General features: G+C 40.0%; 1 protein-coding gene across 13 annotated transcripts in view; it reads left to right on the plus strand.

The window, feature by feature from the left end:
* Positions 1–20,154, plus strand: part of LOC121328746 (basement membrane-specific heparan sulfate proteoglycan core protein-like) — a 175,225-nt gene that overhangs the window by 88,870 nt on the left and 66,201 nt on the right. For 10 of the 13 annotated variants that reach the window (XM_041273760.1, XM_041273764.1, XM_041273766.1 and 7 more), the window contains 16 exons: positions 4,413–4,486; positions 5,649–5,716; positions 5,947–6,087; positions 6,320–6,511; positions 7,236–7,274; positions 8,628–8,741; positions 9,919–10,233; positions 10,801–10,911; positions 11,804–11,887; positions 13,922–14,014; positions 15,000–15,083; positions 16,063–16,293; positions 17,602–17,715; positions 18,207–18,334; positions 19,088–19,171; positions 19,619–19,674. In XM_041273760.1, coding sequence (XP_041129694.1) covers positions 4,413–4,486; positions 5,649–5,716; positions 5,947–6,087; positions 6,320–6,511; positions 7,236–7,274; positions 8,628–8,741; positions 9,919–10,233; positions 10,801–10,911; positions 11,804–11,887; positions 13,922–14,014; positions 15,000–15,083; positions 16,063–16,293; positions 17,602–17,715; positions 18,207–18,334; positions 19,088–19,171; positions 19,619–19,674 — 1,928 coding nt within the window. The remainder of the gene's footprint in view (positions 1–4,412; positions 4,487–5,648; positions 5,717–5,946; positions 6,088–6,319; positions 6,512–7,235; positions 7,275–8,627; positions 8,742–9,918; positions 10,234–10,800; positions 10,912–11,803; positions 11,888–13,921; positions 14,015–14,999; positions 15,084–16,062; positions 16,294–17,601; positions 17,716–18,206; positions 18,335–19,087; positions 19,172–19,618; positions 19,675–20,154) is intronic. The other 3 variants (XM_041273763.1, XM_041273770.1, XM_041273771.1) reach the window with 3 other exon arrangements.

Consider the following 20,154-nt stretch of genomic DNA (forward strand, 5'->3'; position numbering starts at 1 on the left):
TGCCACCGTCTAAAAAGCAAGATATTATAAGATGTTGAAAGAGGTTAGACCTACTAAGATTCAGGGAAACCGTATCACTATTTATATTGATTGGGGAATTGAAGCCAAGAGGCTATTTGGTCAGGCCCAAATTGCATTGAGGTTATTGGAATTCATGCATGACATCAGTGGTAACATTCTTGCTGTTTTTGTAAATATGTCGGCTGGATCTTTAATGCCCATAGAGCAGACAGCACCTCGGGGCATCTCAGCGACGGAACATCCTGCCTCACAGCGTTCCCCCAACATTCCGGGGCATTAGTTCAGCTCTTGCTTAAAGGGGCAAGTCCACCACCCCTGTGGAGACACCATTTTATGCATGACCCGGTTTGGCATCTAGATCTCTTATCCAAGTACCAAGCACAAGACTTGAAACTTGCCTTGCAACCTGTCCTGGATTTTAGTACGTTCCTTGTTTTAGTATATTATTATTAAAATGCCACGTGCAGGTTTACACCATCCAGCCCCTGGCAAATGTGCTCCGAACTGAATGCACTTATCACTGCATTAAGACCCACCTGTAGGTTGACTAATGCATCTTTAGTGGAAGAACAATTTATTTAATGTTAAACCCTATTTCCTGATCATTTTAATAATGCAGTTAAAGTAAGTGTAGTTCTGAAACCCCGGACTGGATACAGGATAGTGTTTGTTTCAAGTGATGCAACCAGGCACAAACTTGCATAGCTTATTGGCACTCCAGTAGCAGTCCCAGCTAGGCCAGGCCGTGAGCAAAGGTCAATCAAAGGCTACCTCAGCTGCCCCTGTCTTGTCCTTTCAGACTTCAAGACTTAACAAGTTCGGGTTTAACAGGTTTCATATTTGGGATCTATGCAGTATCATCTGTCAAGCCTATGTGTAGAGGTTTATTTGATTGTTGACGTCCTTCAGGTAATTCTAACAACCTAACTTTTTATTTTATTTTTTTTAATCCATGAATAAATATGAACTCTAGGCTAATTTGACCACAGTTGTAGTGTTATACAAGCAAAGCTGCTTGTATATTTTAGGGTTATGTAGCATCTACAGAAGTGTTAAGTACTCTAGGCTTTGACAGCTTTTGCATGCCATTTTATTTTAGTACTTAGTTTAATTTTTTTTAAATATTCCCTGCCCATACAATTCCACCATCAGTATGACCATTGCAACGTACTACAGTCTCAAATGTTTTCTACAGCAATTTGTATTGCTTTGTGTTTCATAAACGTAATTCTTCTTATCTTTTGATTTTTGATTTTCAGTTGCATTTGTATTGTTCTATGTCCATTTTGATGAAGCTGTTGTATATAATGATTTAACATTTTTAATGATGTAATAAAAGTATTTTCAAAACTATTTTGTTGCTCTGTACTAAGTTCTGCTGGATTGAATAATTTAGTTTTCAAAACTCTAATAAATGTAATGGTTAGGACTTGCTGAACATTTCAGCATTAAACTCCATTGCACAGCAGATCAGTTTTGACAGTTCTTTTACAAATATGTACATTTCCTAGCTTACCTTTCACAGTCAGTCTGTATCTACCACATATGAGTGATTCATTGGTTCTGGGTTGATTTTACAGAGTTGAAATTCATGAAAAGATGAGTGTTAAAGTATGTTCAGTAGGGCTACTGATTTTCCTGAATTCGGAATTGGGAATGGAATTTTGCAGTGCTGTTGTCTTCTCCTCGCAACTCCAGTTTTGTGGGGTTTTTTTGTGTTTGTTTTTTTTGCACTACACCCAGTCAAGTTGAGTTAATGCATCAGATGACTTCACTCATGCGTCTCTACTGAAATTCAACATGGCGACTGCATTAACAAAGAAAAAAAAAAAAGCAGTATTTCAGCAAAAGACAGAGCGGAAACATTTTCCGATTATCGGTACGAGGACGGTGGGATACTATTCTGCACGTTCTGCTGTCATTCGATTGATCATGTACGAGTCAATAGCATTAAAGATCATATTGACAGTCATAAACGCAGAGAACAAGAAAGCAAAAAAGACGACAATAATTAAATGGCAAAGCGCTGCATTCTTATATACCAAGGTACTGCTGTCATGGCAGGGCTTTCCCGAAGTAAGTAAGCTAAATTAATTGCGTATTTCATTATTTTTTTGTTTATTTCTTTCCACTCTATCTGCATCTAATAAAGCCATAATTAGCAATGCTAAACCAATGTTAAACCATTTTTAAATGAAATTATATTATCCGACGATGAAGAAGTGATCTGAACGCTATTTTTCTAGCTTTACGTTCCTTAAAGGAAACTGAGCGCTTTACTGTGTAGTCACTACAGAACACACTGTTTGTTTCATAAAGACATTCCGTCTGGAGACACACCTCTTGTAAAATTTTGCAGCTAAGGCAGAATTAGCAAAGAAACCATTGGGGGAATTCATCGTGTATTACATTAAAAGGGGCGCTATTTTAAATTACAATCAGGTGATAGCAGCAGATAATAGCAGTCAACCGAATTATGTTTATAAACATTGACATGTAAGTGTCATCAGGTGCTTTACTTACTATTACAACAAGAAGAGTGATTACAAATCTTGGCTTTAATAAAACAAAAAGAAAGAATTGTTGTAATATTTATTAATGTACTTATTTTTAACTATAGTGTTCAAATGTTAATAAAATAAAAAATTTACAAAGTAGGAAAAATGGAATTGGTCATTTTGGGAAAAAAAATGAATTTGCTATTCCCCAGAATGGAAAATCAGGAGCCCTAGTCCAGGTATCTGGTGGGCAATGACACATTTTTTGTTTTGTTCTGTTTTTTTCAACTGTTAAGGATAACTGATGAGAAATGTATCCCCAGACTTGCTTTTTAGACAGATGAAGCTTATGCTTTAGAAAGACAAATGGTTCTTATGTATCAAAAAAGTAAAAGTGTTAATTGGAAACCCAGGAACATTCACTTACCAATCAGGAACTCTAAGTGGGCACTACCTCAATGCAGATGGCCACACCACATTGAGATAACATGTCTAGCTTTAATTATTGTCTAAATACTGTCGTTTCTATAGATGCTTGCAAACTGTAGCAAACCTGTGGTCATCTCTGTAGTATAAATTACTTAATTGAGTTGAAGATTGTATTAGAACAGAGTACGTATCATAACTTCCTGCTTAAGTGTTCACTATTGCATGACACAAAGTGTGAAAGAGTGCTTCTTGGAGTTTCAATGATGCACAGCCTGATTTACAGAAGAGCTTCATGTGAACAGGTAAGGGAACTTTTAACCCCGCTAAACCCGCAATGTGCGCTAGCCACTGGTTCTGCTTTGCAAAGCTTTGGGACGGGGCCTCACACTGTGTTTGCTGTGAAATGTTGTGTTTTCCTTCGTCATCAGTTTTGTGTCAGAATTCAGAAACTTGTGGTGGGTTTGCTTTGGAGTAGTTGTGTTTGTTGATGTTTTGTACTGGGAATTGGAGTTGTTCCGCTTTTAAATGCTGGCAAACTGAGCTAACTTTATATTAGTGTTTGGTGTTCAGATTCATTCAGTTCTGATGTGCAAAAAGACTTAACCCTTTTCTCAATAATGGAATAGCTCTGAACTGTGTCGGGTGGGAATAGGTGTCTTCATTGAAAATGAAATGGAGATGGAAAATACCAGCCTTCTGGCACGTTTACACACAGGGGCCTGGTTGTATTATAACTCAAATGTAGCTGAAATATACCACTTGCTGTCAAAAAACTACTAGCAGACAGACATTAAAATCCTTTGTGTTGCACTGATAAACACATTGGCTATAATATGAACAGAGTACAACAATAGCTGCTCAGAGTGTAAGCAGCTGCTGTTGCTGTCTCTTATCTCCTTACAGGTGCATCATTGTACAAATGAGACGTGTCTTCTATAGTCAGCTGTTCTTATATGTGTATCCATGTATGCTTATGAATGTTGGGACAAGCCGGTGCTTTCAAGGCTACTGCAAGGGGCATTGATAAAGAAGAAACCTTCCTTTTTTAATAATGTTCTTTTACTGCACGTTAAAGGGCACTGTGTTTTGTGATTTACAAACATGCATGGTAGTACTCGTTAGTCCTGCCATGGAAGGGATGGATGTCAAAAAGGCTTCAGTTGAAGCCAGTTAAGATGAGAATAACCTTTGGCCACACAAGTCTCTTTGTTTGATTAAAACTCAGTGCTTTGTGGGATTACCCCATAATCATCATTGGAGACAGTAAAGGATAAAACACAACCACCCTCCTGTTATAATTGACTGCACATGACTGGAGTTTAAAAAAAAAAAAGTGGTGTTTGAGATGCTTAACCATTTGTCCCAACCACTCACCAAAAAAGCTGTGACTGGAATCATATTATCCACCATAGATGCAATGATCCTTTGCGAGGAACTGCTCTTAACTCTGGAATGTCTGTTTAGGTGTGCTGCAGGATACTCTGGGAACCCACTCCTGGGGCGGTCGTGCAGCAGGAACGGGAATAACAACGGGAACGGTAATGGCAGTGTCTGTTTGTCGTGTTTTTAAATCGTTCTGTGACCCCATGTGGGAAGCATAGTGTCATAGTTTTCAGTGGCTTCTAGGGACGTGTGTTGGCTAGTTCCATTAACCCAGTGGCGCTAACTTGTAGGGATAGAATGACTACTTGTTAGTCTTGAGTCAAACAGTCAAAGTAAAATAGTTAACTATATATACATACGGGGTATATATTATGTATCGGGTAATGTCTGGTTCTCTAATGTTTTCTAACACTATATTTTAAAAAGTCTTTTGAATGTCTGAAAAATGATTCTGAAATGGCATTTCTTTGTAATGGATTGCAAATGCAACGCACTTAGTTTGTTTAATTCAAACAGCTGAATACAGTTAACATTTTCACATTGCTAGTTTGCTACTAGAGTACACTTTCAACACACCAAAACAGGACTGTTTACTGCTGCTTTGAAATCGAACTGTGTGATTAGTCAACTGGCAGCTTCTGAAGGTTACTTTTCTTGTTGTGTGTTCGGAGTTGCTTGTGGCTCTTCCAGTCCATTCCAAACCAGCACCTTTTTTTCCACCAGCTCCTGAGTATCGAGGTTCTGTTCAGTAATTAAGGACATGCGTTTAAACAAGGACCTGCAGTGGACTGAAAGACACACAGCTTTAAACACGCAAATCATAAGCAAGGCCCATTACCTATCATTTTTTAAAGTTCTATTTACTGTGAATGCTACTGTAACAGCGCTCTGAGAGACAGTGTAAACTCCTGTACATTCAATAGAAAGCCTTGTATCGCACTGATATTTATATCCCAAGCATTCTTGGAATAAATATGTAGGTTTTTATATGAAGCGACATGTGAAATTCAATACAAACTGACCAATAGCTTTTGTTAAATAAATAAATAAATAAACAAATACAATTTGTAAAAGCTAAATGGCTTCGACAATATCTTTTGTTAATGTTTTAACAGATACTGCAGTGTTGTCTAATTTTACAACTACTCTTCCAATGTTGTAATCAATGTTGTATGACATTTTAGATAGTAGATGTTTTATGTAGTTGGTTTTGTCTGTCAAGTACAATGTACTGTATAAAAATGTAGCGGTTAGCACAGACTTGTTTTGTGTGTTTCCTTTCGGGAAAGATTGCCGATTCCTTCTTTCTTGGTTTAGATTGCCGTTGTGACCCCAGAGGAAGTGCCAGTGACAGATGTGATGCCAATGGGCAATGCCTCTGCAAGGTAAGGACATCTCTCTATGTTAAACTTGCATTTTAAATACATTTAATCTATTCTTCCTCCTCATAGTTTTGTTTTCCATACATATGCAACAGCGGACCTGTATTCTCATTTTGTTTTCCAGAACTATTTTAACTGTGCATTTACAGCGCCAGTCTAATCACAGAACAGTGATGTTAATGGTGAATGTTTAGGAGATTTGTTATAAAGCTGCTGCTTTGTGTTTCTTGCAGATGCACACGGAGGGCCCTACCTGCAGTAGCTGCAAACATGGGCACTTCCACCTGAGTGCTGCTCTGCGGGAGGGCTGCCTGCCCTGCTTCTGTATGGGAGTCACTCAGCAATGCGTCAGCTCCTCTTACTACAGAGACCTGGTGAGAAGGGTTACAATGGGGTTTGAGAGAAGGTTGGAAACTCGTTGAGTGAAAGCTAAGAGCTTGCCGAGGTGAAAACTCAAAAGTAAAATAGTTTCAAATACTGTTTTTAAGAGGTGTTCTTTAGGATAAACTAAAGCCAGATGAGGAAATGTCTGGTTTTAAAATGGACACAATGGGAATTGGCTTTGACATGTCTGCAAACCCTCTCTACCTTACCTTTTTACTTCAGGTTTCCACGACGTTTTCTCCCGGAAACTTCCAGAACTTTGCCCTGGTGAACCGGCAACGCAGCACACGCATCGTTACTGGATTCTCAGTGGAAGTCGCCACTGACGGCACTCAGCTGTCACACAGCCGCTTCGGACAGCTGGGCCAGGAGGCGTTGTATTGGCAACTTCCAGAGAACCTCCAAGGAGACAAGGTAGTCTTCAGCCGCTCTTGAGTGTATTAACAGTGCGCCGCAGTTTCACTGCCTCCAAGGTGTACATGGTTCACAATACAATGGAAAGTGTGCGGCTTGTCTGTGACGATTTGATTCAGTGATTCAGTCTGTTTACATGGCAGACACGTTGAGCAGTGGTCCTGTTTGAACTTCTGAATTAAGGGAAGTTAAAAGTAAGGGGACTGCTTTTTAGAAAGCTGAAACCGTTGCTGCTTGAGGGCTGCTAGTTTAAACATTCCTATCTATAGTTTTGGTGCTGGAAAGATCTACATGTATGAGGGAACTAGTGATAGTGTTTACTAATAATTATTAAAAACAAATAAAATACTTTCTTTTTTTTAATGCATTTCAGTAGGTGTGGTAGTAGTTGAAAAGTTGAGCCAAAGATTGAGCATTTAGAATCTTTATTAGAGTAAATCAGTTTACACGATGCATTTTTTTTTTTTTATAAAAAAAAAAATATATATATATATATTATTATATATATATATATAATATATATTATTTCGTGATATTATATAATAATAGCCTAGTTCACGGTTTTTATACAATTTCAGATTTAATCCAAATAAGGCAAGAGTGGATGTTAAAGTCTATAGGTTTATTAAGTCGGATAAGCACATTCACCAGCCTAAAATCATTGATGTGACTTTTTCCATTTACGTTTTTTCTGTGCGACTTTCTACTGTGTCTGGTAAATCAGAGGGAGGCTTTCTTTGCCCGTATGAGGCGAGCACACAAGGTAAAACACTGTGTCTGGTTTGCACTGGTGTTTGTGAGCGTGGTTTTGGAGACATGTTGAAGCAGGTGTTCCTTACTGGCTGCATTTCCATGCCTTGAGTCTATTTTCATGATAGTTTCCTTTGTTACGTGAGTCACATTACTGGGTAACTGTCGACCATGAGCATGCTGCCTGCTAGCAAACGCATGTTTGGAAATGGACTTTTCAGGTTGCACCAACATATCAATTTTTTAAACACTTGCTCAAGAGCCTGAACGCTAGGCAGTGCAGTGGACTGATTTGCAAGCCTCAGCTATATTTGAGAGATTTAAAAGGGCGATATGGATCAAAATGATAATTCCCGCACCAAATATGTTTGTACTGGAGCATGTCACAGGGGAAGGTGTAGAATGCATAGATTGTACTGGAGCATGTCTGAGGGGAAGGTATACAATGCGTAGATTTCGGAAGATGCTTTTGAGGGTTTGAAAGTCTGATGCACACCTGAAGAAGAGTATAGCGGTGCTTGTTTTTTATTCACCCTGAATGTTTGTACAGGACTTGTTTTGCATGCAAATTGTTTGATCTTTAGATTGTATACCAAGCCTTGACAGAGCCTTTTAAATGAGCAATATTGTGGAAAGATATCATGTATGTAAAAAGCTTGAGCACTGCAAATGTGTTTAATACTGGACAAGGAAATAGGGAAGAGGGCTTAGTCATTAGACCCCCTTATTGTCCAAAGATTCTGTTTTTATTTGACTCTCAACTGGACAACACTTTATGCCAAACTACAGTGCTAAGTTTACAGCTTGTCTCTCTTTTCTTAATGGAAAAACAAATTAAATTGAGGAAAGAATATTGAGTGTGTTAATTCGAGGATCCTGATGAGGTCCTTTAGTTATTTTATTGATAGATTAGTAGCATTAGTAGTTTGTTTTTTCCCTTTTCAGAATAATAGTAATAAGGCTTTGATAGCCAACTTCATGGTAAAAATATAAGACGACACTAAGAGTGTGGGACCAGGGGGTTGGAGTGACTCACAGCAAGGAGAATGATCTTGTTAGGAACACTCCAAGCCTTCCTGCTGATTCTAATTGTGTAGCGGTTTTAGGCTTTACTAATGAGCCCATGAATTGTAGGTGTGACTAAAACTTGCAATGCTTATCCTATGGTTACATCCTTGTGATTCAAACATAAAAAACACATAGCAGTGAAGGTTCTTATCCAGATTGTCATCACTTTGAGGTAATGTAAACCACACGAGCAGTGACAATTGAAGTCAAAGAGAGGTAGGCTTCATATAAAAGCTTTCGTGTTGACTCGGGCAAAGTTGCATCTTACCAGTGATAAGGTACCTGCTGCGTTTATTAGAAAGATTCAGCTTTGACTGAGGAGCAACTGAGGAAGGATGCAGCTGTGTGGAATTTCATGGACTCCGTTGGCTCCATGGGAGAAGCTCATTCAAGGTCAAGGCGGTCGCTTAAGGTATCGGAGACACTGCATGGCCCCACATCACTGGCATGACATCATTGTGGGCTGAACTGGAAGGAATGTACAGTAGAACAACCACTCTAATACATATGTAACAGTAGTAATTGTAAATAGACTGCGTTCCGCAATTAGTTGGCATGATCGTTTTGAAGACCTAACAGAAGCATGTTGACTTTTGTGTCTTGGAAGAAACTCAAACCCCTTGATCACTGAATGCGATAGTAATACGTTTGTGTGTTTTCAGTTTTATTGCTGTGAAACTTAACCAGTAGTCTGTAAGAGAGGAGATTGGCAGATCATTTATTTGCAAGTTGCATGTAGATATTTCCACCTGTTTCAGCAGTGATGGGTATCATCCAGTGTTGAGGGGAGGCAAAGCTTCTGCTGCCTCAGTAAGACTTCCACCAAGACATATGCATGAGACTTATTTCAACATTGAAATGTTTGTTCATGAAGTTATTAAGCTTCTTTTAAGTGTTTCTTTTTAAATTATCACTTTTTAAATTATCAGTTGTTTCCCATTTAGTGTTATATTGCCCTTTTATATGAAGTGTTTAGTTTAGTAGTTAACAGAAGTTCTGCATCCAGTAAACCGGCCAGTCTAGTCTTGACTGCTTGGTGTAGAGCTGTGCTGATACTCACACTCGTACTCGCAATTGCCTTTAAGAAGTATTTATCAGCAGGTCCATTTATTAATGTGTTGATTTCAAAACCAGAAAAGCTGTCCTTTAAAAATAATTTTACTGCAGTACGCCGTCATAATGTCAGAACACCTTTTGTCAGAAAATGTCAGAAAATTTGCTTCCAATCAGCTTTTAAAACACTTGATGCGGTAGTTAATTGCCATGATTGGTACTCAGATGTAAAGGTGAGGGAATAGGTTTGTTTTTTTAGTTTGTTTTTATACCTGCCGATTTTTACATACTACTTAAATGCAATTCCGAGTATGAGCACAAGTAGCTGTACACCCCTGACATGGGGCGTTATAAAACCTGACACTACGATGCATGACTACCACTACTGCTGCTTCCTTTCTTGCGTGGCTGCATGCATCTTCTCTACTGCTTCTTCCCTTTCTTGCATGGCTGCATGCATCTTTGTCACTCTGAGCACCTATTTTGTTTTCTTCTGCCTCAAATGGGTGATGCTTTTTCACCCCCATTCTATGCAGTCCTTGTCCAAATTGGAGGAGATAAAGCAGCTTGACGATCAGATATGGGCGCTCATCTCCAACTTTTCATCCAGCCAACCCACCTCCTCTTCCTCCAGCCCTCAGCCGCTGGCCCCAGCTGAGAGCAGAGCTTTCTCTCGGCCCGTCTTCATGGCTCCTGCTGGCCCTCCAGCCCCCCTGCATCCCCGTGCTACCGCCCCCTCTCCTCCTTCTCCACCATCTGGCTTCTCTTCCTCTTTCTCTGCCAGAGCTCCTCTGCCGCCCTCTCCTCTCAATGCACCTCCTGGCTTCGCTTCCAGGCTCGTAGAGACTGAGGTATGTGTTTATCCACAGCCCTCACAGAATCCAGTAGGTGGACTGAACAAAACGAGCACTGCCTTTCGTTGTTATGACAACTTTGTGTGCAGAACTCAATGTTTTATCTGCAGTAAATGATCAATAAAAAGTTCAATGCTAGAGTGTATATTTTATTTTAAGTTTCTTTTTTTTCACGTAGAGTATTAGAATACATTGGTGTAAACTGAAGAAAGATATTGTATAAATAATGACCCTAGGTGGAGTGTATTGGTAATGTTCAGCCTCACAGTTCCTGCCTTTGGGTAAATAATTAAAACAGAAATGCATGGTCTGGTGTATTGTACTGTATGTTTTAAACATACATTTCAGAAACTTTTTTCAAAGGCGTGTTGGCTTGTAAGATGCAAACAAAATCTTTTGGAATGAACATAACAATAAGCGATGATGAAAGGATGTTCAAAATATTCTATTAGTTATATTTTATTCAAGACACAATACTGAGAAAAAAGCAAATAGCTTGAAATGGTGTTAAGTGTTATGTTGCGATGTGGTGTTTCACCGATTTACTGATGTGACCGTTTTCAGAAATATCGGCAGGGTTTACCTGCACCTCAGGAACAAAGGCAGCAGTCCACAAACCTTATCCCAGGCCTCCCTCTGTACCCCAGAGGCCCCAGGCCTGTCGACAATGACAAGGTAGCACCGGGCCGCTTGCTTGCTTGCATGGAGTGGTGCTTTGAATACGTATGAAATGGGTAACACATCTTAAGGATGTACGTTAGTGTGATATGGAGTGCACCATGAGTTAAAGTAAAACCAGCTTGGTCTAAGAGAACCGCAGAGGTGATTACCTTGTGTCTGCTCAGAAGAGTTTTAACCACACCCTGCCGTGTGTAGTGTGAAGTCAGTCAGTGTCGGTAATCTGATTTTGTTTCAACACCTCTCCATAGGAGTACTCTTAAGCAGCACCAAGAACTGGTTAATTGGTTTTGTATTGTACAAAATACTAAAATACATGGTATTTGGGCCATATACAAAAATGTAGATTGCTAAATAAATAAAAGGCCGAATTATAATATTTTTGCACAAGTCGATGCCTAAATACTGTACAAGGTGATGTATAACACACCATATGACAAAAGAACACACTGCTGCAAACGTGATTACAGACGTGTTCAAATTGAGCTCCAACATTGACCTGGCACAGGAAACTTCACAGGACAGCCTTGGCCTGTCTGGATAATTTTCATGGAAAGCCTCTGCTGCTCTACAAGCACTTTGCCCATGACTTGAATTCATGAAGACACAACATGTCTTCAACACTGAATGTATTCCTGTTTACTTGTAAAACTGTAATAATGTTTTTTCTATAGTGTACGTATGAATCTCACTGTGTTGTACATGTGTACGTCCTAATGATATAATTCAGGTGTCTTCTGGCATGTCCTGGGAGCTGTACTGCTTGTTTGCGGGATGAATTCCAGCCTTGTCTTGCCAATTATTTCCCCTGCTTCAGCTTTGGTTTTGCTTTGTGGACCTTAGCTGCAATTCTCTCTATCTCACTGCTCTTATTCCTCCTGTGTCCCAGTATGCTTTGGTCTACAGGGGTCTCAGCTTGCTTCCTGATGGCCTCTTCTACTGGCAGCTCCCACAGCACTTCAAAGGGGATAAGGTAAAAGACTATGCATTAACCAATAAAGGCATGTTTCAGAGGTTAAATTACATATCCGTATACTATATATTTTCAAAAGAGGTTGGCATAGGTACACAGAGACCCAGGTTCCCTGCCCGCTGTAAAATATATTCAGGTTCTTGTATTCCTATCTGGTTATCGGTGTTTCTCAACAGCCAGCATTTGAACCTCTACATTGCATTAACCACCTCTATGCAACTCTTGGTTAATCTTACAATATACTATACTGTTCAATCCAGGTCCATCTACGAAGTTAGATATTTTGCAGTTTTGACTTAAAGAAAAACTCAACTTATTAAAAAAATGTGTCTGTTTTTTAATGTGATTAATGTACCAACATGCTACTAGGCACTCCAGTTGAATATTTTCAGAATAAGTATGCAGTTGTGATTTTTCTATCAATGTGTACCTCCGATTTTTGTGATAATGGATAACTTTCCAATGAAATAAGTTTTTGTTGAATGTCCAAGGTGCGTTATTGAAATTGTTTGTTTTGGATGGATTGAGGGAAGCCTGGTCCCAGGATATTGGGAGACCTGGTTTGAGGCAACTTTGATGTACGTATCAAACCCAAAGTCTCCCCTGGTGTGCCATGCAGTGGCCTGAAACCTAGTCTCCTTGAAACCAAGTTCCAAGCCACAAAGTGGCTTTGTGTTCCCTCAGCTTAGTTCCATCTGGGTTGTAACAAAGTGTTCCTTGTGAATATTTTAAAGTACACGGTGCTAGCAGAATAATTCCAGTTAGTCTTAGCTCGCACGTATTGCCATGGTTTTATCTTGGATTTTCTTGTATGAAAAAACACGCATTCTGGTGCAAGTTAATAGGATTTTGAATGCTAATTTTTTTGAAGCAGTTGGTGGTAACTTCCAATTACAGTAGCTTCAATATACTACATGAAGGAACTCATTGAAAACGTTCTGAATTGTATGTTTAACATAATGTGTGCATCTTTCATATAGGAAAATGAGAGACCTACAAAGTGACGATAATCCATATAAAATCAGATTTACTGGAATTATTTTGTTATCTCTGTGTACTTTAGGAATGGCTTATGTGGTATTGTGGGCATCTGTGTTGACTTACGATGCGGCGGTCTTGCTCTGCCTTTCAATCCACAACTTCAGAACCCCTCAAAGAAAAAATTTGGAAGTAAAAAAAAAAACAGTACACTGATGCAGGAACAAGTAAAAACATTTGCTTTCTTGACTTGTAATATTTGAATTTGCATTCACAAAAACCTAACCTGCAAACTTAATGCTAAATAAGTGAAGTAGACAAACATTTCAGTGAATCCCTTTATTGAGCTGCTAAAATCCTTGGTCCCAGCATGTTCTACTTGACTCCATATTGAACGCTTCTTGCTTATATTTGGATGTACAGTATGTGTGGGTGTGTAAACAGGAATTATATCATGTTGTATTTGAATAAGGATACAACCAAACCACATCCTTAGGATAGGATGTGCTTGTGGGAACTGAAATATCTGCTACAAATATATACTGGAATTTACATTCAAAGATGTTGGTGGGAATATAAACATTGAGTAAACTCAGAATGACTCTGGTTTGTACAACAGTCCATGTGCTGTCTTGGGTGTCGCCCATTGCAGACGCATGTCCAAAACAGTCAGTCCAAAAATAAGATTTGATGTAAAATGATTGAAGATGGAACAAAACCCAATGCAAGGATACCAAGTCTTTAGGTAATGAGTCCTTCTCTTTGCCCATCTGCTGTTGGAAGGTAGTGCACAGGCAATCCCTGGATGCATTGTTGTGGATTTCTTGTCTTGTACAAATTGGTCTTGTTCAAATTGTTATGGGTGTCTTGTCCAAATCAAATCATACTGTTTGCTACCAGCTCTTTAAACCAGTTTAGCTAAACCTAATAAACAACGCAATGCTGTTTTCATTTTCCAGCCTGGCGTTCTCCAGTATTGAATACTTTGATATTGGTATTGGTCCTTTTCCACAGCTAGAAGCCTCTATCTGAACTTTCTGTCCTCATGTCTTCTAGATTGGATCCTACGGTGGCCGCCTCCGGTACACTCTCTCCTACAATGCTGGGGCGAGGGGATCTCCAGTCCCTGATGCTGATGTGCAGATCATTGTGAGTATGGCTAAGATGCTGGACTCCTCTTTGTGATTTATTCAGTTCTTTGCTCTATAAGACAGGGGACCCTAAAATTGCAGGTGCCTACACATTCTTTCCTGCATATGTACTAATCAGTAAACCCCAGGACGGTAAGACGCCTTGAGCAAGCAGCCAAAAAATCCACAAGACGGCCTGTTAATTGAGCTGTTGTTTTTGGTGCTTGCTAATGTAGTGCTTATGAAAGGTGAAGGACACTTGTGAGTCACAGCTGCTTCTGTGAGTGACCGCAGCTCAGTCTAGACCTGAACTCCCCCCTGCATTCCAGGTGGTCCCCCTCTCAAGCAGCCTGCAATAGTGACAGATTGTGTGGTGGTTTTGTGATGTGGACACCTACTAGGCTGATGCACTAAAACTCATTACTGATTCAAACTCAGGTCTCCAAAGGTGAAAGGCTTTTGAATTAACTGGCTATGCACCACCCACCCCCGGTAATAATAGCTTTCTGTTGTGCCTGGTGTTTACAAAAAAGCTGTACTGGACCCACCTGTAAAACATGGTATAGCCACTGAATGCTTCAGACCGTGAAGGTGCAAGAGTCCAGTACATAGACTAATACATGAATAATAAAGTGGGAATTGTTAATGCCACTGTAACGCTCTCTTTGCAAAAGTGTGTTGTGTTGTAGTGAGGGTGTTAGATCAAGTTCCTGCAAGCCTAGACAAGCATTCTTGTTTAGTCTGGCATAATGCTGCCAGACACAACAGTTTGTAAAGCCCCATGCTTTTGTATTGTTTTGCCATATATAATTTGTGCCATCTATTGTGCATCACCTTGAGGTGAACATACAAGGCTCTATAGAGAGTAATTATAACTTTAACTAGCTAATGAGATTAAATGTCCTGATCCCGGCTCTGTGGCTATACAGTATGCTGAGCTATGGAAGGATGCAGCTGCAGTTGCGTGTGGGATGTCTAACCCTTGCGTTGGGTTTGTTTTCTAGGGTAATGACATCACTCTGGTTTCCTACCACCCTGAACAGCTGAGGCCCCGGGAGAGGAAGACCTTCGAAGTCATTTTCAGAGAGGTAACCGACAACAGCAATTATCTACATCTGACAATGTGACACATGCGGTGTACAAATATGTATCTTCCACCTTGATATTAAAACTTTACATTTCCAATGTGACTGTTGCTGAAGAACGGATATACCAAAAAATTGTATTTAGAAAAAAATAAATGCATATATATGGTGAAACTTGCCTCCTTTCAAGATGGAAGTCGTAGCCTTGTGCTGTATTCAAATAACATGCTCCACCTTAAAAATCCAAATTTTTCCAAACAGAGGTTTCGTGATCATTCAAGTTGAGCGTCAGTACCAAGAAAAATACGAACCCTTCTTTTTATTATAAGTGATGTATGAGAAATCCCTGTTGCATCTTATCCTGTGTATAGATGTCAAAATTAAACACTTTGAGAGTAGATATTTCTGATATGTTAATGTGTGTGAGGTGTCTCTTATTATAACAGAAATAATTTTGCAGTTTGAGCTTTTTTGCAATTCTCTCACCCCAACTGCATGAGATGACATCGCTTGTAACAAAGAGACGAGTGACTTAACATATAGAAAACTGCTGAAAGCATCCTATTTTAACACATGTGGCTACCTGTAACCTGTCCTCCTTGAAAGAAATATCACATACAAAAAATGTGACATTTCTTACATGCACTAGGAGAAGAACATTGCAGGGGGATAAGGGAACTTAGAAAGAACTTTGATAGCTCTATAGAGAACACAGCAGCGCTTTTTAACTTGACACCAGGATGTGTAGAGTGAAACAGAAATTACACACAGTCAATCTAAACAAGAAGATGATGCATCGGTAATAATCTTTCCGATATCATTCCTATACCAAGTTCCTCCTGATCACCGCCACCCTGATGCGTACAACCCTGCTTTGTCACTGACCTTTCTTAATTGAATCTGAATGAATGGTAATCTGAGGAACCCCAATGATTGAGGGAAGGTTGCAGCTCTAACGCTCCCCTCTTTCTCGTGAGAGCAGCAATACTGGAAGCGTCCGGATGGAATGCAGGCGACCCGGGAACACCTGATGATGGTCCTGGCTGACCTGGATGAGATCCTGGTCCGAGCCTCCTACTCCACTGACATGCTGTCCACCAGCATCTCGGGGGTCAGCATGGAGGTGGCTGTGCCCACTTCCACCAGCTTGCCCCAGGCCCTGGAGGTGGAGCAGTGTGGCTGCCCGCCCGGCTACCAGGGACTGTCCTGCCAGGTGAGACACCTCGACACCACCACATTTAAAGCCGGGTTAAAGGAGTGCTAGCCTATTATTGGCTTTATTAACAATATTACCCTTTAATTGAGTATCTTTGTTTCTGTTTTTTTCACTTTAATTCAGTTGATATTTCAGATATAACAGTATAGATAAACCACAACATTACTGTAGATCACATGGTCTGATTGCAGCTAGATCACTTGAGTGAGTTTAATGACATACGAAGTGTACCAGGAAGCTGCAGCAGCTTTTCATCTATAGCACATTTTATTCTGATGTTAGTCACTGGTTCTGTAATGTTGTTTAGCCTTCCAGGGAACTATGGCCAGTTATCAGGGCAAGGTTGATAATGTTAGTGGGAGTTTTAACCTGCATTCACTAGAGTCTGCACAACCCACCACGTCTGCCCCGTCCACAGTTCAACAAACATCCCTCGGGGCTACAAATCGTAACTTCCCATTTAGACTTGAAACAGCTGTTTGGACACGCAGAGAATGAACAGCTTATTCATTAGTCGTGCATCAGTACATCTAGCCGTGGGAAACTCGTACTGTCTGTCTTTCGCAGTGCATTTTAAAGCAAGCGAAATTATGTGTAGTGCTAGGTTTTGGACAGCAGTGTTCGACAGTGGCTACTCTGCAGAACCCCACACTTACAAATCTACCAGAAACGGGGGGTTCTTTTGGTTTTCTTTGTATTATTATTTCTCAGAGTAAATGTGTAGACCTTTTATGAAAACAGCGCACATACAATACAGCTTTCATTCACGTTTTTATAGAATCTTCTAGAAGAACTCCATTCCTGATGTGGTCGTAACTTTGAGGTTCTACAGGATGTGAAAGATTACAGAACCAGAGTCTGACTAGGTGGAGGTGTACCTCTTGGGAGTGAAATAATTCTGACTAGGCCAAGATTACCTGGATGTAGTCAAGCAAATATTCACTTCAAATCCAAGTCAAGTGAGAGTTACTTGGATAACTGATCAAGCAAGAACATCCCTTAGCCAGTCCCAATGCATTATAAAAACTACAGTATACATTAAATACATCAACAGTAGGAGTATAGTACTGAAGATCAATAAATAGGAAATAAGAAACAGCATTGCAAGTATAAGACTTCATTTAGGTGGTTTACAAGAACCAACCTGACCCCATATATAGTTTCCAATATGCAGCCTGTAAAACAAGTTATCAACATCAATACACTAAGTGTTCTGTTAGTGGGAGTTAAGAGTATGTGTTCTGGACACTAGTATTTCTGCAGAACCCAAGGTGCCTGCTGTTTTAATGCTTGGTTTGTCTGCAGGATTGTGCTCCGGGCTACACCAGGACTGGAGGAGGGCTCTACCTGGGTCACTGTGAACTCTGTGACTGTAATGGACACTCTGACTCCTGCCACCCAGAGACCGGTGTTTGTACGGTAGGGAGCTAGCTTGGGTTTTTACTGCTGCTTCTCGTGTATTCGGGGTGTATCATTTCTGGTTTTCCGAGGCTCTCGTCAAGCTTTGTTATGCCGCAAGATTTCAAATTTCTTAATTTTTTTTGTAGTGGAGAAACCCTTAATAGAATCACTGATTTAATTGATCCAGCTGTGTCTTGTAATCAAGAATGACATTGTGTGCTGCTCTTCAATACAAACCCTACAGCTTTGTTGAATCAACTGCTTTGTGTAACGAAGGTATACAATCCTGACCAAGAGGTTTTCACTGTATTCTCCAATGGGTTTACAACAAAAGGGAATGAGATTTGCTGTTCCCAGTGGGTGTCATTGTGTGTTATTTAGGTGGACATCTGCTAATCTTTTTGCCATCCTATTAAATCCCAGACCTTTCAATGTTTTAAATGTAAAGAATTCTTTGCTTTGAACCATTGTGTTTTTTTTTTAAGTATTATCTCTGTCTCTGGTAACAGAGCTGTCTGCACAACACATTTGGGCAGATGTGTGAACAGTGCGCTTCTGGTTTCTATGGCGACCCGACAGCCGGGACTCCAGAGGACTGCCAGCGCTGTGCGTGCCCGCTGCCGGATCCAGACAGCCAGTAAGTGCTGCAACGTTCGGGGTAGTTCAGTCATGCCGCCATCACTGAGGCTGCAGTCAGGCATAGTCCCAGCTTCTCCATGCAGCACTACAAGCTCCTTTCAAGATGCTTTTTTAATTTCCTAAATATTTAAAAACTTGCCTGAAAAACAGCAAATGCTAAATTGTAGAATATTTTGGGTTTTTTTTTGGTTACATTCTACAGTATTTTTAGCATCAGTAAATTTTCAATCAAAATACAAATAAAAAATAAATGTAAAAACAACAACAGATGTGACATGTCCCCTTGTACTGGCAGAGCGATCTTTCTTTATTAGAAATGTTTCCCGTCTGATGCAGCTGGTGTTTCTTTCGTTGAAGACATTTTAAAGAAATCGTGCAGCTCTATACAGTGGGTTCACTCATTTACCGGAAGCAAACTAAACCGACTGCCAGGTTCCTAAATGCAGTGTGTCGATTACATATTACACAGCAGTGGGTTGCATTGCATGGAAATAGTGAAAACTGTGGGGGAAAAAAATACAGCTTCTAAAGCAAATCTGTCTGTTTGTAACAATGTACATTGTTCCATTTCAAAGTGAAATTGCACTAAGTCTGAGGAATCTTGTGCTCTTAAGACAACCCCAAGCTTTTACTAGGGGAGAGTTGGAGTACTCAGGAGGTCTGGTTATAAAGATAGGGTCCCTGAAGTGGTGTTGTTTATAGTCTGTGTTTTAGTTTGATTCACGCCACATGTCTTTTCTGTCTTTGCTAGATTCTCCCCTACCTGTGAGAGTCAGGGCTTTGGGTACAGATGCACTGCCTGTCAGCCTGGCTACACTGGGCAGTACTGTGAACGGTAGGGCGTTTTCAGATCAATAGGTGCCTAATGTAATCCTCAAATGTAAAATTCTCCTATCTTTGGTATTACAATAAGGCCTTTAACTGTGGAACACACGTTTTATTACACGTCTTTCTGGACAGGCGAGGCTGGTGTTAGATATGATTGCTATTAGGCTTCCCTCCTATATCTCTGCCCAGCCACACTGATGACTGTGTTTCAGCAGCGTCAGGAGTAAGTTGAAAGTTATCACAACATGTAGCTGAGCAATGGCAGCCTGTTGCACAAATAAGAAAATTGTTAAGCTTTAATATAAAACTTTACTCTAAAATGGAAGTTATTTTATTGACGTATTTTGTTCGCTCCTCAAAAATAAGTATTGAAAATGCGGGCAACAACTATAGTGTATTATACAAATACTGTGCTAAACTGTATGATTTTCTTGTCCTTCATTCCCCTCTCCAGATGCGCTACTGGGTACGTGGGTAAACCTCTCGAAGGGACAAAGTGTCGCCCATTCAGTAAGTTCTGCTTTAACATTTGTATTAAATTTATTTTAGGAAATCTTGATAATGTTACAAAACGTTATTGAACATGGTATTCATGTTAATTACACCACTGGAGAGTGTCCCTTTATACCGTTTTATTTGTATCCTTAGCAGGGGATATGTTAATCCAGAGCTCTGGGTTTGGGAAGCTCTCTGTTAATCAGTAATGGAATTGGAGATTTCTGTTCAGCCCTCCTGATTTGGATGTGTTGTGTGAGTTGCAGTGCTAGGAGTTTCCATACTTTAGGCTGGGTCCTACATATAGTGTCAACCTGTAGCCTGTCGTGCCTATTTTGATGTTGACACATGGACGTTCAATCAGTTTTACATGCTTGTAAAATGCAAAAACTCCCTGTCAACTTAAAGCTTGAAGAGTCTGCTTTACAGTCTGCAGGAGAGGACAGACATGACATGTACAGTGTCTAGTTTTCCTTTCAGGCATTTATTTTGGTG

Source organism: Polyodon spathula, chromosome 16 (genome assembly GCF_017654505.1).
Source record: "Polyodon spathula isolate WHYD16114869_AA chromosome 16, ASM1765450v1, whole genome shotgun sequence".
Lineage (NCBI taxonomy): Eukaryota > Metazoa > Chordata > Actinopteri > Acipenseriformes > Polyodontidae > Polyodon > Polyodon spathula.